Source organism: Coregonus lavaretus, assembly GCF_964263955.1.
Source record: "Coregonus lavaretus genome assembly, contig: HAP1_SCAFFOLD_7639, whole genome shotgun sequence".
Lineage (NCBI taxonomy): Eukaryota > Metazoa > Chordata > Actinopteri > Salmoniformes > Salmonidae > Coregonus > Coregonus lavaretus.
The window spans coordinates 1-25,547 of record NW_028161823.1 but is presented as its reverse complement, the minus strand read 5'-3'; the positions used below and the strand labels follow the sequence as shown (position 1 = coordinate 25,547).

General features: G+C 43.0%; 1 protein-coding gene across 1 annotated transcript; it reads right to left on the bottom strand.

The window, feature by feature from the left end:
* Nucleotides 1–8,112: 8,112 nt before the first annotated feature.
* Nucleotides 8,113–25,063, bottom strand: LOC311120031 (cytochrome P450 3A27-like). The gene is made up of 4 exons (XM_084194662.1): nt 25,004–25,063; nt 21,786–22,012; nt 16,312–16,474; nt 8,113–8,335 (listed from the first exon to the last, which is right to left on the bottom strand). Exons 1-4 carry the CDS (start codon nt 25,046–25,048, stop codon nt 8,210–8,212), a joined length of 561 nt encoding a protein of 186 aa, XP_084050788.1. The 5' UTR covers nt 25,049–25,063; the 3' UTR covers nt 8,113–8,209.
* Between the last annotated feature and the right edge of the window lie 484 nt (nt 25,064–25,547).

The window sequence follows — 25,547 nt, the reverse complement described above, 5'->3', positions numbered from 1 at the left end:
GGTTGAGGAGGGATGAACACCTGAAACAGGTCAGGGTTGAGGAGTGTTGAACACCTGAAACAGGTCAGGGTTGAGGAGGGATGAACACCTGAAACAGGTCAGGGTTGAGGAGTGTTGAACACCTGAAACAGGTCAGGGTTGAGGAGTGTTGAACACCTGAAACAGGTCAGGGTTGAGGAGTGTTGAACAACTGAAACAGGTCAGGGTTGAGGAGGGATGAACACCTGAAACAGGTCAGGGTTCAGGAGGGATGAACACCTGAAACAGGTCAGGGTTGAGGAGTGTTGAACACCTGAAACAGGTCAGGGTTGAGGAGGGATGAACACCTGAAACAGGTCAGGGTTGAGGAGTGTTGAACACCTGAAACAGGTCAGGGTTGAGGAGTGTTGAACACCTGAAACAGGTCAGGGTTCAGGAGGGATGAACACCTGAAACAGGTCAGGGTTGAGGAGTGTTGAACACCTGAAACAGGTCAGGGTTGAGGAGGGATGAACACCTGAAACAGGTCAGGTTTGAGGAGTGTTGAACACCTGTAACAGGTCAGGGTTGAGGAGTGTTGAACAACTGAAACAGGTCAGGGTTGAGGAGGGATGAACACCTCAAACAGGTCAGGGTTCAGGAGGGATGAACACCTGAAACAGGTCAGAGTTGAGGAGTGTTGAACACCTGAAACAGGTCAGGGTTCAGGAGGGATGAACACCTGCAACAGGTCAGGGTTCAAGAGGGATGAACACCTGAAACAGGTCAGGGTTGAGGAGTGTTGAACACCTGAAACAGGTCAGGGTTGAGGAGTGTTGAACACCTGAAACAGGTCAGGGTTGAGGAGTGTTGAACACCTGAAACAGGTCAGGGTTGAGGAGGGATGAACACCTGAAACAGGTCAGGGTTGAGGAGTGTTGAACACCTGAAACAGGTCAGGGTTGAGGAGTGTTGAACACCTGAAACAGGTCAGGGTTGAGGAGTGTTGAACACCTGAAACAGGTCAGGGTTTAGGAGGGATGAACACCTGAAACAGGTCAGGGTTCAGGAGGGATGAACACCTGAAACAGGTCAGGGTTGAGGAGTGTTGAACACCTGAAACAGGTCAGGGTTGAGGAGGGATGAACACCTGAAACAGGTCAGGGTTGAGGAGGGTTTGTTCTGTATTATTTTACATGGGGGGAAAAAACACTATTGTGTAAAACATGTAAGAGATGTTTACTATGAATGTGGACAACGTGGTCCTCTGTAGCTCAGCTGGTAGAGCACGGCGCTTGTAACGCCAAGGTAGTGGATTCGATCCCCGGGACCACCCATACACAAAATAATGTATGCAGGCATGACTGTAAGTGGCTTTGGATAAAAGCGTCTGCTAAATGGCATATTATTATTATTATTATTATAATAATTATTATTATTATTATTATATTATTACAAACCTTTTTATACTCCATCATTGTGCCAAGGTAAGGTAGGGGTTTGGGTCCAGGGATCCCCATCTTAGTGAATACACCATAGGGCCAGTATCCATACCTATACACACACACACACACATTAACTAGTAATATATTCTAGAGAAGTATTTACAAAAAATAAAAACATATCTTTAACTCTGCATTGTTGGAAAATGACCCCTAAGTAAGCATTTCCCTGTTAGTCTACACCGGTTAACTACCATGCATGTGGCATATAACATTTGATTTGATGTAATACAATTTCATTTGAAGTTCTTACACCACTATGAGGGTGATGAGGAGGGCCAGGAGTGTCCAGGTCTCAGCAGAGAAGTAGGGCAGAAAACTCATCTTTCCTCCGGTTCGGCTCCCTGCTGCTTCTAAAAACAAAGGTCCCGTTTTCTCTCAGGCTCGGTTCGAGTTCACTTGTCCAATGGTCTGACAGGTTTTGAGTTGTTTTTTCTGTCCGGTTCTAGTGTGGATCGACTACCGACTGTTGCTCTTCTCGGTATTCTGCTTGGGACAGTACAACTTGCGCGTGATTGTTGTATCCCGTCGGAAAAGCACCGGTGTGAAGCTAGCCACAATAAGGATTAGCCACAATGGAATTTGCAGTTTGCCTTCAGAATAAGAGTCCCATATTGAAACTGATGCAAACGGATACAAATAGTGGAATAATGCCATATTTGGACTAGGTAAAGCTGAACAAGGTTGGAATGTTGTTATATTAATTAAACAAAAGACAATAAGTAGTTAATTTGACACACCCAAAAATAATAGTTAAAGTCTCAATGTGGCTGTATTAGACTTCAGAATTGCATTGGGGCAAACTTCTATTGCACTGTACAGTGTTACCTCTGGATCTTGGGTCCATGAAACGTGAAGAATTTACACTAATATTAGCATCGCAGCTCTTCCTGCAGGACTTTAACTGTGAGAAATCACCTGATTGAGATGATTTTGTCAACATCTACGTGCACTAATATCATATGCAGGCAGGTAGAATAGTGGTTAAGAGCGTTGTGCCAGCAACCGAAAGGTCGCTGGTTCTAATCCCCGAGCCGACTAGGTGAAAAATCTGTCGATGTGCCCTTAAGCAAGGCACTTAACCCTAATTGCTCCTGTAAGTCACTCTGGATAAGATTGTCTGCTAAATGACTTAAATGCAAATTTCCTTTGGGGCTAATTCACCACATGAGGAAGTGAAAACTCAAAAAAACATTAGCTAGATCGCTAACACTAAATATAACATCCACTGCTAGTATCATGTATTAATCTAACAGCACATTTTATGTCCTAAAAAAAACTTTGCAGTTGTAGCCTTTACATAAAAAAAAAAATGAGGGGTTCAATTGGTATTGGTGTGTTGGTACCGATCACATGTACCATCCTCCTCCCTTACCTCTTCAAGGAATATCCCATAAGCCTCTACATTATGGACAAGGTATGTGTATGAAAACCATTATCAAAACAGTTTATTTTTTCATTCCCATTTACCACAAAAAAACAAGATATGAATACTGTAGTGTGCATGTTTTGTTAATCATCTGTATAATTACTATTTTGGGGATTCACAGACTTCACCCTCCCTACACCTCTGAAGCAGGAAGCACCAGTGACTCTGTTAATAAAAAAGTGGTCAGATGACGCAGATGCTAACCTACAGGACTGTTTTGCTAGCACAGACTGGAACATGTTCCGGGATTCTTCAGATAGCATTGAGGAGTACACCACATCAGTCACTGGCTTCATCAATAAGTGCATCGATGATGTCGTCCCCACAGTGACTGTACGTACATACCCCAACCAGAAGCCATGGATTACAGGAAACATCCGCACTGAGCTAAAGGGTAGAGCTGCCGCTTTCAAGGAGCGGGACTCTAACCCGGACGCTTATAAGAAATCCCGCTATGCCCTCCGACGAACCATCAAACAGGCAAAGAGTCAATACAGGACTAAGATTGAATCGTACTACACCGGCTCTGACGCTCGTCGGATGTGGCAGGGCTTGAAAACTATTACAGACTACAAAGGGAAGCACAGCCGCGAGCTTCCCAGTGACACAAGCCTACCAGACGAGCTAAACCACTTCTATGCTCGCTTCGAGGCAAGCAACACTGAATCATGCATGAGAGCACCAGCTGTTCCGCATGACTATGTGATCACGCTCTCCGTAGCCGATGTGAGTAAGACTTTTAAGCAGGTCAACATTCACAAGGCCGCAGGGCCAGACGGATTACCAGGACGTGTACTCCGAGCATGTGCTGACCAACTGGCAAGTGTCTTCACTGACATTTTCAACATGTCCCTGACTGAGTCTGTAATACCAACATGTTTCAAGCAGACCACCATAGTCCCCGTGCCCAAGGACACTAAGATAACCTGCCTAAATGACTACCGACCCGTAGCACTGACGTCTGTAGCCATGAAGTGCTTTGAAAGGCTGGTCATGGCTCACATCAACACCATTATCCCAGAAACCCTAGACCCACTCCAATTTGCATACCGCCCCAACAGATCCACAGATGATGCAATCTCTATTGCACTCCACACTGCCCTTTCCCACCTGGACAAGAGGAACACCTACGTGAGAATGCTATTCATTGACTAAAGCTCAGCATTCAACACCATAGTGCCCTCAAAGCTCATCACTAAGCTAAGGATCCTGGGACTAAACACCTCAATCTGCAACTGGATCCTGGACTTCCTGACGGGCCACCCCCAGGTGGTAAGGGTAGGTAACAACACATTTGCCATGCTGATCCTCAACACAGGGGCCCCTCAGGGGTGCGTGCTCAGTCCCCTCCTGTGCTCCATGTTCACCCATGACTGCATGGCCAGGCGTGACTCCAACACCATCATTAAGTTTGCTGACGACACAACAGTGGTAGGCCTGATCACTGACAACGATGAGACAGACTATAGGGAGGAGGTCAGAGACCTGGCCGTGTGGTGCCAGGATAACAACCTCTCCCTCAATGTGATCAAGACAAAGAAGATGATTTTGGACTGCAGGAAAAAAAAAGAGGACTGACTGCATCACCGCCTGGTATGGCAACTGCTCGGCCTCAGACCGCAAGGCACTACAGAGGGTAGTGCGTACGGCCCAGTACATCGCTGGGGCCAAGCTTCCTGCCATCCAGGACCTCTATACCAGGCGGTGTCAGTGGAAGGCCCTAAAAATTGTCAAAGACTCCAGCCACCCTAGTCATAGACTGTTCTCTCTGCTAACGCACGGCAAGCGGTACCGGAGCGCCAAGTCTAGGTCCAAAAGGCTTCTTAACAGCTTCTACCCCCAAGCCATAAGACTCCTGAACAGCTAATCGTGGCTACCCAGACTATTTGCATTGCCTAAACAGAGTATGCCCTTGTAAGGGAGAGGGTTAGTACTCGGTCCCAGGAACAGACAACAAGTGCTTGACTTATGGCATTGGTTCCGGGCCAGATTGAGAAATGTTTTTTTAATTTGATCTGATCACTTGTTTGGTCGCTGCTATCTCCGACTGTTTGTTTTGAATTGCGAAATGAAGGTGAACTGTTCTCTGTGTGAAGGAGGTGAACTTTATGACCAGAGATTCTCTGCACTGTGTTTATAAACGCAGAAATACAAGAGAACTGGAAAGTGTGGAGAGTGGATCCTAGCTGTATGAATTTAGAAATAGGTCTTGATAAATAACATCAATCAACCAATATATATATTGATTGTTCTCATGATTATGTGTTTGTGTCTTATGTTTTGATTTATGAATGTTAATAAATACACAGACGACCTCGTTCTTCAGTGGGATGATTTTTATTGGTTTGTGATTAATAAAGTTTAAAACAAAGCAGCTGCAGCGATCATTTCAACAGACGGTAAATATTCTATTTTGGAAAGACTGCACAGCAGAACACCCAGAGGAACAAAATGAGAGTAGAGTTCTAGAGAACACCAGTTAGAGTTCTAAATTCTAGGAGAATCCTAGCCTCCAGCCAGTAGTGTGCAGGATCCACACATGACATCTGCCATGGATCTTTGAAATTATTGTATAGATAGATAGTGTGACAGACAGACAGACAGACAGACAGACAGACAGACAGACAGACAGGTAGGTAGGTAGGTAGGTAGGTAGGTAGGTAGGTAGGTAGGTAGGTAGGTAGGTAGGTAGGTAGGTAGGTAGGTAGGTAGGTAGGTAGGTAGGTAGGTAGGTAGGTAGGTAGGTAGGTAGGTAGGTAGGTAGGTAGGTAGGTAGGTAGGTAGGTAGGTAGGTAGGTAGGTAGGTAGGTAGGTAGGTAGGTAGGTAGGTAGGTAGGTAGGTAGGTAGGTAGGTAGGTAGGTAGGTAGGTAGGTAGGTAGGTAGGTAGGTAGGTAGGTAGGTAGGTAGGTAGGTAGGTAGGTAGGTAGGTAGGTAGGTAGGTAGGTAGGTAGGTAGGTAGGTAGGTAGGTAGGTAGGTAGGTAGGTAGGTAGGTAGGTAGGTAGGTAGGTAGGTAGGTAGGTAGGTAGGTAGGTAGGTAGGTAGGTAGGTAGGTAGGTAGGTAGGTAGGTAGGTAGGTAGGTAGGTAGGTAGGTAGGTAGGTAGGTAGGTAGGTAGGTAGGTAGGTAGGTAGGTAGGTAGGTAGGTAGGTAGGTAGGTAGGTAGGTAGGTAGGTAGGTAGGTAGGTAGGTAGGTAGGTAGGTAGGTAGGTAGGTAGGTAGGTAGGTAGGTAGGTAGGTAGGTAGGTAGGTAGGTAGGTAGGTAGGTAGGTAGGTAGGTAGGTAGGTAGGTAGGTAGGTAGGTAGGTAGGTAGGTAGGTAGGTAGGTAGGTAGGTAGGTAGGTAGGTAGGTAGGTAGGTAGGTAGGTAGGTAGGTAGGTAGGTAGGTAGGTAGGTAGGTAGGTAGGTAGGTAGGTAGGTAGGTAGGTAGGTAGGTAGGTAGGTAGGTAGGTAGGTAGGTAGGTAGGTAGGTAGGTAGGTAGGTAGGTAGGTAGGTAGGTAGGTAGGTAGGTAGGTAGGTAGGTAGGTAGGTAGGTAGGTAGGTAGGTAGGTAGGTAGGTAGGTAGGTAGGTAGGTAGGTAGGTAGGTAGGTAGGTAGGTAGGTAGGTAGGTAGGTAGGTAGGTAGGTAGGTAGGTAGGTAGGTAGGTAGGTAGGTAGGTAGGTAGGTAGGTAGGTAGGTAGGTAGGTAGGTAGGTAGGTAGGTAGGTAGGTAGGTAGGTAGGTAGGTAGGTAGGTAGGTAGGTAGGTAGGTAGGTAGGTAGGTAGGTAGGTAGGTAGGTAGGTAGGTAGGTAGGTAGGTAGGTAGGTAGGTAGGTAGGTAGGTAGGTAGGTAGGTAGGTAGGTAGGTAGGTAGGTAGGTAGGTAGGTAGGTAGGTAGGTAGGTAGGTAGGTAGGTAGGTAGGTAGGTAGGTAGGTAGGTAGGTAGGTAGGTAGGTAGGTAGGTAGGTAGGTAGGTAGGTAGGTAGGTAGGTAGGTAGGTAGGTAGGTAGGTAGGTAGGTAGGTAGGTAGGTAGGTAGGTAGGTAGGTAGGTAGGTAGGTAGGTAGGTAGGTAGGTAGGTAGGTAGGTAGGTAGGTAGGTAGGTAGGTAGGTAGGTAGGTAGGTAGGTAGGTAGGTAGGTAGGTAGGTAGGTAGGTAGGTAGGTAGGTAGGTAGGTAGGTAGGTAGGTAGGTAGGTAGGTAGGTAGGTAGGTAGGTAGGTAGGTAGGTAGGTAGGTAGGTAGGTAGGTAGGTAGGTAGGTAGGTAGGTAGGTAGGTAGGTAGGTAGGTAGGTAGGTAGGTAGGTAGGTAGGTAGGTAGGTAGGTAGGTAGGTAGGTAGGTAGGTAGGTAGGTAGGTAGGTAGGTAGGTAGGTAGGTAGGTAGGTAGGTAGGTAGGTAGGTAGGTAGGTAGGTAGGTAGGTAGGTAGGTAGGTAGGTAGGTAGGTAGGTAGGTAGGTAGGTAGGTAGGTAGGTAGGTAGGTAGGTAGGTAGGTAGGTAGGTAGGTAGGTAGGTAGGTAGGTAGGTAGGTAGGTAGGTAGGTAGGTAGGTAGGTAGGTAGGTAGGTAGGTAGGTAGGTAGGTAGGTAGGTAGGTAGGTAGGTAGGTAGGTAGGTAGGTAGGTAGGTAGGTAGGTAGGTAGGTAGGTAGGTAGGTAGGTAGGTAGGTAGGTAGGTAGGTAGGTAGGTAGGTAGGTAGGTAGGTAGGTAGGTAGGTAGGTAGGTAGGTAGGTAGGTAGGTAGGTAGGTAGGTAGGTAGGTAGGTAGGTAGGTAGGTAGGTAGGTAGGTAGGTAGGTAGGTAGGTAGGTAGGTAGGTAGGTAGGTAGGTAGGTAGGTAGGTAGGTAGGTAGGTAGGTAGGTAGGTAGGTAGGTAGGTAGGTAGGTAGGTAGGTAGGTAGGTAGGTAGGTAGGTAGGTAGGTAGGTAGGTAGGTAGGTAGGTAGGTAGGTAGGTAGGGATGGATGGATGGATGGATGGATGGATGGATGGATGGATGGATGGATGGATGGATGGATGGATGGATGGATGGATGGATGGATGGATGGATGGATAGATAGATAGATAGATAGATAGATAGATAGATAGATAGATAGATAGATAGATAGATAGATAGATAGATAGATAGATAGATAGATAGATAGATAGATAGATAGATAGATAGATAGATAGATAGATAGATAGATAGATAGATAGATAGATAGATAGATAGATAGATAGATAGATAGATAGATAGATAGATAGATAGATAGATAGATAGATAGATAGATAGATCGATCGATCGATAGATAGACAGATGGTAGGCTAATCCAGGGTAGGGTAGGGTTTGGTAGGGTACTCCTGCATTTGGTCATGTTTTTGGACTCTTGAGAGAGGTGGAGGTGGTGTTGCTAGGGGTGTTGCTACGGGGCTCCAGCCTCAGTTTGATTGGTCGTTTGGGCATCAGCAGACCCTGGATATCCATCTCCAACGGGATCTATGGAGAATAACAAAACAGAACTTAACCCTGGTTGTCTATATCCAACAGGATCTATAGAGAATAACAGAACAGAACAGAACGTAACCCTGGTTGTCCATCTCCAACAGGATCTATAGAGAATAACAAAACAGAACAGAACATAACCCTGGTTGTCCATCTCCAACAGGATCTATAGAGAATAACATGACAGAACAGAACATAACCCTGGTTGTCCATCTCCAACAGGATCTATAGAGAATAACAGAACAGAATATAACCCTGGTTGTCCATCTCCAACAGGATCTATAGAGAATAACATGACAGAACATAACCCTGGTTGTCCATCTCCAACAGGATCTATATAGAATAACAGAACAGAACAGAACATAACCCTGGTTGTCCATCTCCAACAGGATCTATAGAGAATAACAGAACAGAACAGAACATAACCCTGGTTGTCCATCTCCAACAGGATCTATAGAGAATAACAGAACAGAACAGAACCCTGGTTGTCCATCTCCAACAGGATCTATAGAGAATAACAGAACAGAACATAACCCTGGTTGTCCATCTCCAACAGGATCTATAGAGAATAACATGACAGAACATAACCCTGGTTGTCTATCTCCAATGGGATCTATAGAGAATAACAGAACAGAACATAACCCTGGTTGTCCATCTCCAACAGGATCTATAGAGAATAACAGAACAGAACATAACCCTGGTTGTCCATCTCCAACAGGATCTATGGAGAATAACAAAACAGAACTTAACCCTGGTTGTCTATATCCAACAGGATCTATAGAGAATAACAGAACAGAACAGAACGTAACCCTGGTTGTCCATCTCCAACAGGATCTATAGAGAATAACAAAACAGAACAGAACATAACCCTGGTTGTCCATCTCCAACAGGATCTATAGAGAATAACATGACAGAACAGAACATAACCCTGGTTGTCCATCTCCAACAGGATCTATAGAGAATAACAGAACAGAATATAACCCTGGTTGTCCATCTCCAACAGGATCTATAGAGAATAACATGACAGAACATAACCCTGGTTGTCCATCTCCAACAGGATCTATATAGAATAACAGAACAGAACAGAACATAACCCTGGTTGTCCATCTCCAACAGGATCTATAGAGAATAACAGAACAGAACAGAACATAACCCTGGTTGTCCATCTCCAACAGGATCTATAGAGAATAACAGAACAGAACAGAACCCTGGTTGTCCATCTCCAACAGGATCTATAGAGAATAACAGAACAGAACATAACCCTGGTTGTCCATCTCCAACAGGATCTATAGAGAATAACATGACAGAACATAACCCTGGTTGTCTATCTCCAATGGGATCTATAGAGAATAACAGAACAGAACATAACCCTGGTTGTCCATCTCCAACAGGATCTATAGAGAATAACAGAACAGAACATAACCCTGGTTGTCCATCTCCAACAGGATCTATGGAGAATAACAAAACAGAACTTAACCCTGGTTGTCTATATCCAACAGGATCTATAGAGAATAACAGAACAGAACAGAACGTAACCCTGGTTGTCCATCTCCAACAGGATCTATAGAGAATAACAAAACAGAACAGAACATAACCCTGGTTGTCCATCTCCAACAGGATCTATAGAGAATAACATGACAGAACAGAACATAACCCTGGTTGTCCATCTCCAACAGGATCTATAGAGAATAACAGAACAGAAAAGAACCCTGGTTGTCCATCTCCAACAGGATCTATAGAGAATAACATGACAGAACATAACCCTGGTTGTCCATCTCCAACAGGATCTATATAGAATAACAGAACAGAACAGAACATAACCCTGGTTGTCCATCTCCAACAGGATCTATAGAGAATAACAGAACATAACAGAACATAACCCTGGTTGTCCATCTCCAACAGGATCTATAGAGAATAACAGAACAGAACAGAACCCTGGTTGTCCATCTCCAACAGGATCTATAGAGAATAACAGAACAGAACATAACCCTGGTTGTCCATCTCCAACAGGATCTATAGAGAATAACATGACAGAACATAACCCTGGTTGTCTATCTCCAATGGGATCTATAGAGAATAACAGAACAGAACAAAACCCTGGTTGTCCATCTCCAACAGGATCTATAGAGAATAACAGAACAGAACATAACCCTGGTTGTCCATCTCCAACAGGATATATAGAGAATAACAGAACAGAATATAACCCTGGTTGTCCATATCCAACAGGATCTATAGAGAATAACAGAACAGAACAGAACATAACCCTGGTTGTCCATCTCCAACAGGATCTATAGAGAATAACAGAACAGAACATAACCCTGGTTGTCTATATCCAACAGGATCTATAGAGAATAACATGACAGAACAGAACCTAACCCTATTTGTCCATCTCCAACAGGATCTATAGAGAATAACAGAACAGAACAGATCTCTGGTTGCCCATCTCCAACAGGATCTATAGAGAATAACAGAACAGAACAGAACATAACCCTGGTTGTCCATCTCCAACAGGATCTATAGAGAATAACAGAACAGAACAGAACCCTGGTTGTCCATCTCCAACAGGATCTATAGAGAATAACAGAACAGAACATAACCCTGGTTGTCCATCTCCAACAGGATCTATAGAGAATAACAGAACAGAACATAACCCTGGTTGTCCATCTCCAACAGGATCTATAGAGAATAACAGAACAGAACATAACCCTGGTTGTCCATCTCCAACAGGATCTATAGAGAATAACAGAACAGAACATAACATAACCCTGGTTGTCCATCTCCAACAGGATCTATAGAGAATAACAGAACAGAACATAACCCTGGTTGTCCATCTCCAACAGGATCTATAGAGAATAACATGACAGAACATAACCCTGGTTGTCCATCTCCAACAGGATATATAGAGAATAACAGAACAGAACATAACATAACCCTGGTTGTCCATCTCCAACAGGATCTATAGAGAATAACAGAACAGAACATAACCCTGGTTGTCCATCTCCAACAGGATCTATAGAGAATAACATGACAGAACATAACCCTGGCTGTCCATCTCCAACAGGATCTATAGAGAATAACAGAACAAAACAGAACATAACCTTGGTTGTCCATCTCCAACAGGATCTATAGAGAATAACAGAACAGAACAGAACATAACCCTGGTTGTCCATCTCCATCAGGATCTATAGAGAATAACAGAACAGAACAGAACCCTGGTTGTCCATCTCCAACAGGATATATAGAGAAAAACAGAACAGAACATAACCTTGGTTGTCCATCTCCAACAGGATCTATAGAGAATAACAGAACAGAACATAACATAACCCTGGTTGTCCATCTCCAACAGGATCTATAGAGAATAACAAAACAGAACATAACCTTGGTTGTCCATCTCCAACAGGATCTATAGAGAATAACAGAACAGAACAGAATATAACCCTGGTTGTCCATCTCCAACAGGATCTATAGAGAATAACAGAACAGAACAGAACATAACCCTGGTTGTCCATCTCCAACAGGATCTATAGAGAATAACAGAACAGAACAGAACCTAACCCTAGTTGTCCATCTCCAACAGGATCTATAGAGAATAACAGAACAGAACAGATCTCTGGTTGTCCATCTCCAACAGGATCTATAGAGAATAACAGAACATAACATAACCCTGGTTGTCCATATCCAACAGGATCTATAGAGAATAACAGAACAGAACATAACCCTGGTTGTCCATCTCCAACAGGATCTATAGAGAATTACATGACAGAACATAACCCTGGCTGTCCATCTCCAACAGGATCTATAGAGAATAACAAAACAGAACATAACCTTGGTTGTCCATCTCCAACGGGATCTATAGAGAATAACAGAACAGAACATAACCCTGGTTGTCCATCTCCAACAGGATCTATAGAGAATAACAGAACAGAACAGAACAGAACCCTGGTTGTCCATCTCCAACGGGATCTATAGAGAATAACAGAACAGAACATAATCCTGGTTTTCCATCTCCAACAGGATCTATAGAGAATAAGAGAACAGAACAGAACATAACCCTGGTTGTCCATATCCAACAGGATCTATAGAGAATAACATGACAGAACAGAACCTAACCCTAGTTGTCCATCTCCAACAGGATCAATAGAGAATAACAGAACAGAACAGATCTCTGGTTGTCCATCTCCAACAGGATCTATAGAGAATAACAGAACAGAACAGAACATAACCCTGGTTGTCCATCTCCAACAGGATCTATAGAGAATAACAGAACAGAACAGAACCCTGGTTGTCCATCTCCAACAGGATCTATAGAGAATAACAGAACAGAACATAACCCTGGTTGTCCATCTCCAACAGGATCTATAGAGAATAACAGAACAGAACAAACCCTGGTTATCAACACCATTGTGCCCTCTAAGCTCATCACTAAGCTAAGGATCCTGGGACTAAACACCTCCCTCTGCAACTGGATCCTGGACTTCCTGACGGGCCGCCCCCAGGTGGTAAGGGTAGGTAACAACACATCTGCCACACTGATCCTCAACACGGGGGCCCCTCAGGGGTGCGTGCTCAGTCCCCTCCTGTACTCTCTGTTCACCCATGACTGCATGGCCAGGCACGACTCCAACACCATCATTAAGTTTGCCGACGACACAACAGTGGTAGGCCTGATCACCGACAACGATGAGACAGCCTATAGGGAGGAGGTCAGAGACCTGGCCGTGTGGTGCCAGGACAACAACCTCTCCCTCAACGTGACCAAGACAAAGGAGATGATTGTGGACTACAGGAAAAAAAAGAGGACTGAGCACGCCCCCATTCTCATCGACGGGGCTGTAGTGGAACAGGTTGAGAGCTTCAAGTTCCTTGGTGTCCACATCACCAACGAACTATCATGGTCCAAACACACCAAGACAGTCGTGAAGAGGGCACGACAAAGCCTATTCCCCCTCAGGAGACTGAAAAGATTTGGCATGGGTCCTCAGATCCTCAAAAAATTCTACAGCTGCACCATCGAGAGCATACTGACTGGTTGCATCACCGCCTGGTATGGCAACTGCTTGGCCTCCGACCGCAAGGCACTACAGAGGGTAGTGCGTACGGCCCAGTACATCACTGGGGCCAAGCTTCCTGCCATCCAGGACCTCTATACCAGGCGGTGTCAGAGGAAGGCCCTCAAAATTGTCAAAGACTCCAGCCACCCTAGTCATAGACTGTTCTCTCTGCTACCGCACGGCAAGCGGTACCGGAGTGCCAAGTCTAGGTCCAAAAGACTTCTCAACAGCTTCTACCCCCAAGCCATAAGACTCCTGAACAGCTAATCATGGCTACCCGGACTATTTGCACTGCCCCCCCACCCCATCCTTTTTACGCTGCTGCTACTCTGTTAATTATTTATGCATAGTCACTTTAACTCTACCCACATGTACATATTACTTCAACTACCTCAAATAGCCGGTGCCCCCACACATTGACTCTGCACCGGTACCCCCCTGTATATATAGCCTCCCTACTGTTATTTTATTTTACTTCTGCTCTTTTTTTCTCAACACTTTTTTATTTTTATTTTTTATTTTTATAAATGCACTGTTGGTTAAGGGCTGTAAGTAAGCATTTCACTGTAATGTCTGCACCTGTTGTATTCGGCGCATGTGACCAATAAAATTTGATTTGATTTATCCATCTCCAACAGGATCTATAGAGAATAACAGAACATAACATAACATAACCCTGGTTGTCCATCTCCAACAGGATCTATAGAGAATAACAGAACAGAACATAACCCTGGTTGTCCATCTCCAACAGGATCTATAGAGAATAACAGAACAGAACATAACCCTGGTTGTCCATCTCCAACAGGATCTATAGAGAATAACAGAACATGACAAAACATGATATGACATGACAGAACATAGCATATAACTATTTATTTCAGGGACTGCAGATGTAAATGAGCTGTTAGCTAAATCTGGTGCAACGCATCACTTCTGAGACTTTTGTTTCACCTTGTCCCTGTCCAAAGAAACATAATAAATTATTTAACCCTGGATGCCAATCTCCAACTATGAGACGCTTTGTGAATACGAGCCCTTGGATTCAACAACTTGCATTATGGGATAATGTCCATTGAAAGTGTGTTTTAGTCCAGGACAAGGTTTAATACTGTGGTCCTTTGTAGCTGAGTTGGTAGAGCATGGGCCTTGTAACGCCAGGTTAACGGGGACAACCTATAAGTAAAATGATCTCCAACTCGCTGGTTGGACACTGCTGTGGGAGTGTCTGTGGGCGTGTGTGTGGGCGTGTGCGCTGTGTGTGTTGTGTTGATCTTTGGACGTCCTGTCAGGTCAGGTAGAATCTCATCTGATAACTCCTGTTACATAACCCTCCCCAGCCTTAACCACAGATCTAGGATTAGATCCCAGAGCCCCCAGTACTAACAGGAACCATTACACACTAACCTAACCACTGATCCAAGACCAGATTCCCCTGACCCAGTCCTAACCTGAACCATTACACACTATCCTAACCACTGATCTAAGAATAGTCCTGACCTGAACCATTAGACAGTAACCTAACCACAGATCTAGAGCGCCCCCCAGTGTCTTTATGTGTGAAGTGTCAACATAGAGTTGAATAGAGGACTAGGGAGAATCTCAATTGCATTTCCTTGATTCCTCGCATTCTTTCTCATCCAATGGGTTTTGAGTTGGAGGCGGGGATGGAGAATGCGAGGTATCAAGGAAAGACAATTGAGATTCTTCCTTATTTGCAACGATGGCGCTGACCATGCTAAAACAGGCGCTGACCATGTTAAAACAGGTGGTGACCATGTTAAAACAGGTGGTGACCATGGTAAAACAGGTGGTGACCATGTTAAAACAGGTGGTGACCATGTTAAAACCATGTTAAAACAGGTGGTGACCATGTTAAAACAAGTGGTGACCATGCTAAAACAGGCGCTGACCATGTTAAAACAGGTGGTGACCATGGTAAAACAAGTGGTGACAATGTCAAAACAGGTGGTGACCATGTTAAAACAGGTAGTGACCATGTTAAAAAAGGTAGTGACCATGTTAAAACAGGTGGTGACCATGCTAAAACAGGTCCATGTTAAAACAGGTGGTTACCATGCTAAAACAGGTCCATGTTAAAACAGGTGCTGACCATATTAAAACAATTGGTGACCATGTTAAAACAGGTGGTGACCATGTTAAAACAGGTGGTGAACATGATAAAACAGGTGGTGGTCATGTTAAAACAAGTGGTGACCATGCTAAAACAGGCGCTGACCATGTTAAAACAGGTGGTGACCATGTTAAAACAGGTGGTGACCATGCTAAAACAGGTGCTGACCATGTTAAAACAGGTGGTGACCATGGTAAAACAAGTGGTGACCATGTCAAAACAGGTGGTGACCATGTTAAAACAGGTAGTGACCATGTTAAAACAGTTAGTGACCATGTTAAAACAGGTGGTGACCATGCTAAAACAGGTCCATGTTAAAACAGGTGGTTACCATGCTAAAACAGGTCCATGTTAAAACAGGTGCTGACCATATTAAAACAATTGGTGACCATGTTAAAACAGGTGGTGACCATGTTAAAACAGGTGGTGAACATGATAAAACAGGTGGTGATCATGTTAAAACAGGTCCATGTTAAAACAGGTCCATGTTAAAACAGATGGTGACCATGTTAAAACAGGTGGTGACCATGTTAAAACAGGTGGTGACCATGTTAAAACAGGTAGTGACCATGTTAAAACAGGTGTTGACCATGTTAAAACAGGTGGTGACCATGTTAAAACAGGTAGTGACCATGCTAAAACAGGTCCATGTTAAAACAGGTCCATGTTAAAACAGGTGCTGACCATGTTAAAACAAGTGCTGCGGTAAGTGCAGCCTCTATCCAACTCTATGAATGATACTGATATTTGATGATGTCATATTCCGTCTGCTCAGGTGAGCGTCTCACCTCGGTCTCGTCGCAGACGGAGAATGTGAAACTCTGGAGGATCTCGACCATGGCCAGTTTGATCATGATCAGGGCGAAACGCATCCCGATACAGTTCCTGGGCCCCGCCCCGAACGGCATGTACGTGTACGGGTCAATAGACTCCTTGTTCTCCTTACTGAACCTGGACAGGGAGAGGGCAGACACATTACACATTGGATTGGAGTTGATTTGTGGTTGTGGTTCAGTCACATTACACATTGGATTGTAGTTGATTTGTGGTTGTGGTTCAGTCACATTACACATTGTATTTTAGTTGATTTGTGGTTGTGGTTCAGTCACATTGTATTGTAGTTGATTTGTGGTTGTGGTTCAGACACATTACACATTGTATTGTAGTTGATTTGTGGTTGTGGTTCAGACACATTACACATTGTATTGTAGTTGATTTGTGGTTGTGGTTCAGTCATATTACACATTGTATTGTAGTTGATTTGTGGTTGTGGTTCAGTCACATTACACATTGTATTGTAGTTGATTTTTGGTTGTGGTTCAGTCACATTACACATTGTATTGTAGTTGATTTGTGGTTGTGGTTCAGTCACATTACACATTGTATTGTAGTTGATTTGTGGTTGTGGTTCAGACACATTACACATTGTAATGTAGTTGATTTGTGGTTGTGGTTCAGACACATTACACATTGTATTGTAGTTGATTTGTGGTTGTGGTTCAGTCACATTACACATTGGATTGTAGTTGATTTGTGGTTGTATTTCTGTCACATTACATTGTAGTTGATTTGTGGTTGTGGTTCAGTCACATTACACATTGTATTGTAGTTGATTTGTGGTTGTGGTTCTGTCGCATTACATTGTAGTTGATTTGTGGTTGTGGTTCAGTCACATTACACATTGTATTGTAGTTGATTTGTGGTTGTGGTTCAGTCACATTGTATTGTAGTTGATTTGTGGTTGTGGTTCAGTCACATTACACATTGTATTGTAGGTGATTTGTGGTTGTGGTTCAGTCACATTACACATTGTATTGTAGTTGATTTGTGGTTGAGGTTCAGTCACATTACACATTGTATTGTAGTTGATTTGTGGTTGTGGTTCAGTCACATTACACATTGTATTGTAGTTGATTTGTGGTTGTGGTTCAGTCACATTACACATTGTATTGTAGTGGATTTGTGGTTGTATTTCAGTCACATTACATTGTAGTTGATTTGTGGTTGTGGTTCAAACACATTACACATTGTATTGTAGTTGATTTGTGGTTGTGTTTCTGTCGCATTACATTGTAGTTGATTTGTGGTTGTGGTTCAGTCACATTACACATTGTATTGTAGTTGATTTGTGGTTGTGGTTCAGTCACATTGTATTGTAGTTGATTTGTGGTTGTGGTTCAGTCACATTACACATTGTATTGTAGTTGATTTGTGGTTGTGGTTCAGTCACATTACACATTGTATTGTAGTTGATTTGTGGTTGTGGTTCAGTCACATTACACATTGTATTGTAGTTGATTTGTGGTTGTGGTTCAGTCACATTGTATTGTAGTTGATTTGTGGTTGTGGTTCAGACACATTACACATTGTATTGTAGTTGATTTGTGGTTGTGGTTCAGACACATTACACATTGGATTGTAGTTGATTTGTGGTTGTGGTTCAGTCACATTACACATTGTATTGTAGTTGATTTGTGGTTGTGGTTCAGTCACATTACACATTATATTGTAGTTGATTTGTGGTTGTGGTTCAGTCACATTACACATTGTATTGTAGTTGATTTGTGGTTGTGGTTCAGACACATTACACATTGTATTGTAGTTGATTTGTGGTTGTGGTTCAGACACATTACACATTGTATTGTAGTTGATTTGTGGTTGAGGTTCAGTCACATTACACATTGTATTGTAGTTGATTTGTGGTTGTGGTTCAGTCACATTACACATTGTATTGTAGTTGATTTGTGGTTGTGGTTCAGTCACATTACACATTGTATTGTAGTGGATTTGTGATTGTATTTCTGTCACATTACATTGTAGTTGATTTGTGGTTGTGGTTCAAACACATTACACATTGTATTGTAGTTGATTTGTGGTTGTGTTTCTGTCGCATTACATTGTAGTTGATTTGTGGTTGTGGTTCAGTCACATTACACATTGTATTGTAGTTGATTTGTGGTTGTGGTTCAGTCACATTGTATTGTAGTTGATTTGTGGTTGTGGTTCATTCACATTACATATTGTATTGTAGTTGATTTGTGGTTGTGGTTCAGTCACATTACTCATTGTATTGTAGTTGTTTGTGGTTGTATTTCTGTCACATTACATTGTAGTTGATTTGTGGTTGTGGTTCAAACACATTACACATTGTCTTGTAGTTGATTTGTGGTTGTGGTTCAGTCACATTACACATTGTATTGTAGTTGATTTGTGGTTGTATTTCTGTCACATTACATTGTAGTTGATTTGTGGTTGTGGTTCAAACAAATTACACATTGTATTGTAGTTGATTTGTGGTTGTGGTTCAGTCACATTACACATTGTATTGTAGTTGATTTGTGGTTGTGGTTCAGTCACATTACACATTGTATTGTAGTTGATTTGTGGTTGTGGTTCAGTCACATTACACATTGTATTGTAGTTGATTTGTGGTTGTGGTTCAGTCACATTGTATTGTAGTTGATTTGTGGTCTTGGTTCAGACACATTACACATTGTATTGTAGTTGATTTGTGGTTGTGGTTCAGACACATTACACATTGGATTGTAGTTGATTTGTGGTTGTGGTTCAGTCACATTACACATTGTATTGTAGTTGATTTGTGGTTGTGGTTCAGTCACATTACACATTATATTGTAGTTGATTTGTGGTTGTGGTTCATTCACATTACATATTGTATTGTAGTTGATTTGTGGTTGTGGTTCAGTCACATTACTCATTGTATTGTAGTTGTTTGTGGTTGTATTTCTGTCACATTACATTGTAGTTGATTTGTGGTTGTGGTTCAAACACATTACACATTGTCTTGTAGTTGATTTGTGGTTGTGGTTCAGTCACATTACACATTGTATTGTAGTTGATTTGTGGTTGTATTTCTGTCACATTACATTGTAGTTGATTTGTGGTTGTGGTTCAAACAAATTACACATTGTATTGTAGTTGATTTGTGGTTGTGGTTCAGTCACATTACACATTGTATTGTAGTTGATTTGTGGTTGTGGTTCTGTCGCATTACATTGTAGTTGATTTGTGGTTGTGGTTCAGTCACATTACACATTGTATTGTAGTTGATTTGTGGTTGTGGTTCAGTCACATTTTATTGTAGTTGATTTGTGGTTGTGGTTCAGTCACATTACACATTGTATTGTAGTTGATTTGTGGTTGTGGTTCAGTCACATTACACATTGTATTGTAGTTGATTTGTGGTTGTGGTTCAGTCACATTGTATTGTAGTTGATTTGTGGTCTTGGTTCAGACACATTACACATTGTATTGTAGTTGATTTGTGGTTGTGGTTCAGACACATTACACATTGGATTGTAGTTGATTTGTGGTTGTGGTTCAGTCACATTACACATTGTATTGTAGTTGATTTGTGGTTGTGGTTCAGTCACATTACACATTATATTGTAGTTGATTTGTGGTTGTGGTTCATTCACATTACATATTGTATTGTAGTTGATTTGTGGTTGTGGTTCAGTCACATTACTCATTGTATTGTAGTTGTTTGTGGTTGTATTTCTGTCACATTACATTGTAGTTGATTTGTGGTTGTGGTTCAAACACATTACACATTGTCTTGTAGTTGATTTGTGGTTGTGGTTCAGTCACATTACACATTGTATTGTAGTTGATTTGTGGTTGTATTTCTGTCACATTACATTGTAGTTGATTTGTGGTTGTGGTTCAAACAAATTACACATTGTATTGTAGTTGATTTGTGGTTGTGGTTCAGTCACATTACACATTGTATTGTAGTTGATTTGTGGTTGTGGTTCTGTCGCATTACATTGTAGTTGATTTGTGGTTGTGGTTCAGTCACATTACACATTGTATTGTAGTTGATTTGTGGTTGTGGTTCAGTCACATTTTATTGTAGTTGATTTGTGGTTGTGGTTCAGTCACATTACACATTGTATTGTAGTTGGTTTGTGGTTGTGGTTCAGTCACATTACACATTGTATTGTAGTTGATTTGTGGTTGTGGTTCAGTCACATTACACATTGTATTGTAGTTGATTTGTGGTTGTGGTTCAGTCACATTACACATTGTATTGTAGTTGATTTGTGGTTGTGGTTCAGTCACATTACATTGTAGTTAATTTGTGGTTGTGGTTCAAACACATTACACATTGTATTGTAGTTGATTTGTGGTTGTGGTTCAGTCAAATTACACATTGTATTGTAGTTGATTTGTGGTTGTGGTTCTGTCGCATTACATTGTAGTTGATTTGTGGTTGTGGTTCAGTCACATTACACATTGTATTGTAGTTGATTTGTGGTTGTGGTTCAGTCACATTGTATTGTAGTTGATTTGTGGTTGTGGTTCAGTCACATTACACATTGTATTGTAGTTGATTTGTGGTTGTGGTTCAGTCACATTACACATTGTATTGTAGTTGATTTGTGGTTGTGGTTCAGTCACATTACACATTGTATTGTAGTTGATTTGTGGTTGTGGTTCAGTCACATTACACATTGTATTGTAGTTGATTTGTGGTTGTGGTTCAGTCACATTACACATTGTATTGTAGTTGATTTGTGGTTGTGGTTCAGTCACATTACACATTGTATTGTAGTTGATTTGTGGTTGTGGTTGTGGTTCAGTCACATTACACATTGTATTGTAGTTGATTTGTGGTTGTAGTTCTGTCACATTACACATTGTATTGTAGTTGATTTGTGGTTGTGGTTCAGACACATTACACATTGTATTGTAGTTGATTTGTGGTCGTAGTTCTGTCACATTACACATTGTATTGTAGTTGATTTGTGGTTGTGGTTCAGACAAATTACATTGTAGTTGATTTGTGGTTGTGGTTCAGACACATTACACATTGTATTGTAGTTGATTTGTGGTTGTGGTTCAGTCACATTACACATTGTATTGTAGTTGATTTGTGGTTGTGGTTCAGACACATTACACATTGTATTGTAGTTGATTTGTGGTTGTGGTTCAAACACATTACACATTGTATTGTAGTTGATTTGTGGTTGTGGTTCAGTCACATTACACATTGTTTTGTAGTTGATTTGTGGTTGTGGTTGTGGTTCAGACACAACACATTGCCCTGCAGTATAATGATGCACTGTAGTTGTGGTTACATTGCAGCAGTGTGTTTATCCTTGTGTTGTAGTAAAGTAGTGCTTTTGAAATTGTATTGTGGTTGTGCTGTGGTTGTGATGTGGTTGAATTGTGGTTGTGCTGTGGTTGTGATGTGGTTGAATTGTGGTTGTGCCGTGGTTACGGTGTGGTCCAGTACCTCTCTGGTTTGAACTCCTCAGCGTCGGACCAGATCTCTGGGTCGCGGTGGAGGGTCCACGTGGGAACCATGACAACGCAGTCTTTGGGGATGACGATGCCGTTGATCTCCACCGTCTTCTTGGCGACCCTCTCCAGTCGGCCGAAGATGGGATACAGTCTCAGAGACTCGTTCAACACACTGTCCAGATAGTCCATCTGCATCAGAGCTTCGTACTGGATAGGAGCCTGAACCGGGGTTACACATACATCAGTACCTTACCATATCTGGCACCGTGGTTACACACACATCAGTCCCTCACCACATCTGACACCGGGGTTACACATACATCAGTCCCTCACCACATCTGGCACCGGGGTTACACATACATCAGTACCTCACCACATCTGGCACCGGGGTTACACACACGTCAGTACCTCACCTCATCTGGCACCGGGGTTACACACACGTCAGTACCTCAACACATCTGGCACCGGGGTTACACACACGTCAGTACCTCAACACATCTGGCACCGGGGTTACACACACATCAGTACCTCACCACATCTGGCACCGGGGTTACACACACATGTGAATACTTACACTACCGGTCACAAGTTTTAGAACACCCACTCATTCAAGGGTTTTTGTTTATTTTTTACTATTTTCTACATTGTAGAATAATAGTGAAGACATCAGAACTATGAAATAACACATATGGAATCATGTAGTAACCAAAAAAAGTGTTAAACAAATCAAAATATATTTTATATTTGAGATTCTTCAAATAGCCACCCTTTGCCTTGATGACTGCACTGCACACTCTTGGCATTCTCTCAACCATCTTCATGAGGTAGTCACCTGGAATGCATTTCAATTAACAGGTGTGCCTTCTTAAAAGTTAATTTGTGGAATTTCTTTCCTTCTTAAGCCAATCAGTTGTGTTGTGACAAGATAGGGGGGTATTCAGAAGATAGCCCTATTTGGTAAAAGACCAAGTCCCTATTATGGCAAGAACAGCTCAAATAAGCAAAAAGAAATGACAGTCCATCATTACTTTAAGACATGAAGGTCAGTCAATACGGAACATTTCAAGAACATTGAAAGTTTCTTTAAGTGCAGTTGCAAAAACCCATCAAGCGCTATGATGAAACTGGCTCTCATGAGGACCGCCACAGGAATGGAAGACCCAGAGTTACCTCTGCTGCAGAGGATAAGTTCATTAGAGTTACCAGCCTCAGAAATTGCAACCTGAATAAATGCTTCACAGAGTTCAAGTAACAGACACATCTCAACATCAACAGTTCAGAGGAGACTGTGTGAATCAGGCCTTCAAACCACTACTAAAGGACACCAATAAGAAGAAGAGACTTGCATGGGCCAAGAAACACGAGCAATGGACATTAGACCGGAGGAAATTTGTCCTTTGGTCTGGAGTCCAAATTGGAGATTTTTGGATCCAAACGCTGTGTCTTTGTGATACGCAATGTGTATTTCCCACCGTAAAGCATGGAGGAGGAGGTGTGATGTGTGGGGGTGCTTTGCTGGTGACACTGTCTGTGATTTATTTAGAATTCAAGGAACACTTAACCAGCATGGCTACCTCAGCATTCTGCAGCGATACGCCATCCCATCTGGTTTGTGCTTAGTGGGACTATCATTTGTTTTCTCAATAGGACAATGACCCAAAACACCTCCAGGCTGTGTAAGGACTATTTTTCCAAGAAGGAGAGTGATGGAGTGCTGCATCAGATGACTTGGCCTCCACAATCCCCCAACTTCAACCAAATTGAGATGGTTTGGGATGAGTCAGACCGCAGAGTGAAGGACAAGCAGTCAACAAGTGCTCAGCATATGTGGGAACTCCTTCAAGACTGTTGGAAAAGCATTCCAGGTGAAGCTGGTTGATCGAATGCCAAGAGTGTGCAAAGCTGTCATCAAGGCAAAGGGTGGCTATTTGAAGAATCTCAAATATAAAATATATTTGGATTTGTTTAACACTTTTTTGGTTACTACATGATTCCATATGTGTTATTTCATAGTTTTGATGTCTTCACTATTATTCTACAGTGTAGAAAATAGTAAAAATAAAGAAAAACCCTTGAATGAGTAGGTATTCTAAAACTTTTGACCGGTAGTGTACATCAGTACCTCACCACATCTGACACCGGGGTTACTTTGATGGGGAACACAGTATCTATCTCCTCCTGCAGTTTGGTCATGGTGTGGGGGTTACCTTGTTGGGGAACACAGTATCTATCTCCTCCTGCAGTTTAGTCATGGTGTGGGGGTTACCTTGTTGGGGAACACAGTATCTATCTCCTCCTGCAGTTTGGTCATGGTGTGGGGGTTACCTTGTTGGGGAACACAGTATCTATCTCCTCCTGCAGTTTGGTCATGGTGTGGGGGTTACCTTGTTGGGGAACACAGTATCTATCTCCTCCTGCAGTTTGGTCATGGTGTGGGGGTTACCTTGTTGGGGAACACAGTATCTATCTCCTCCTGCAGTTTGGTCATGGTGTGGGGGTTACCTTGTTGGGGAACACAGTATCTAACTCCTCCTGCGGTTTGGTCATGGTGTGGGGGTTACCTTGTTGGGGAACACAGTATCTATCTCCTCCTGCAGTTTGGTCATGGTGTGGGGGTTACCTTGTTGGGGAACACAGTATCTATCTCCTCCTGCAGTTTGGTCATGGTGTGGGGGTTACCTTGTTGGGGAACACAGTATCTATCTCCTCCTGCAGTTTGGTCATGGTGTGGGGGTTACCTTGTTGGGGAACACAGTATCTATCTCCTCCTGCAGTTTGGTCATGGTGTGGGGGTTACCTTGTTGGGGAACACAGTATCTATCTCCTCCTGCAGTTTGGTCATGGTGTGGGGGTTACCTTGTTGGGGAACACAGTATCTATCTCCTCCTGCAGTTTGGTCATGGTGTGGGGGTTACCTTGTTGGGGAACACAGTATCTATCTCCTCCTGCAGTTTGGTCATGGTGTGGGGGTTACCTTGTTGGGGAACACAGTATCTATCTCCTCCTGCAGTTTGGTCATGGTGTGGGGGTTACTTTGATGGGGAACACAGTATCTATCTCCTCCTGCAGTTTGGTCATGGTGTGGGGATTACCTTGTTGGGGAACACAGTATCTATCTCCTCCTGCAGTTTGGTCATGGTGTGGGGGTTACCTTGTTGGGGAACACAGTATCTATCTCCTCCTGCAGTTTGGTCATGGTGTGGGGGTTACCTTGTTGGGGAACACAGTATCTATTTCCTCCTGCAGTTTGGTCATGGTGTGGAGGTTACCTTGTTGGGGAACACAGTATCTATCTCCTCCTGCAGTTTGGTCATGGTGTGGGGGTTACCTTGTTGGGGAACACAGTATCTATCTCCTCCTGCAGTTTGGTCATGGTGTGGGGGTTACCTTGTTGGGGAACACAGTATCTAACTCCTCCTGCAGTTTGGTCATGGTGTGGGGGTTACCTTGTTGGGGAACACAGTATCTATCTCCTCCTGCAGTTTGGTCATGGTGTGGGGGTTACCTTGTTGGGGAACACAGTATCTAACTCCTCCTGCAGTTTGGTCATGGTGTGGGGGTTACCTTGTTGGGGAACACAGTATCTATCTCCTCCTGCAGTTTGGTCATGGTGTGGGGGTTACCTTGTTGGGGAACACAGTATCTAACTCCTCCTGCAGTTTGGTCATGGTGTGGGGGTTACCTTGTTGGGGAACACAGTATCTAACTCCTCCTGCAGTTTGGTCATGGTGTGGGGGTTACCTTGTTGGGGAAC

Coding starts and splice junctions, on each gene's coding strand:
- LOC311120031 (XM_084194662.1), bottom strand. CDS start 25,048: ATGACCAAACTGCAGGAGGAAATAGATACTGTGTTCCCCAACAAG. Junction 22,013..25,003: donor ATACTGTGTTCCCCAACAAG/GTAACCCCCACA, acceptor ACCCCGGTTCAG/GCTCCTATCCAGTACGAAGC. Junction 8,336..16,311: donor CCGTCTGCGACGAGACCGAG/GTGAGACGCTCA, acceptor TATTCTCCATAG/ATCCCGTTGGAGATGGATAT.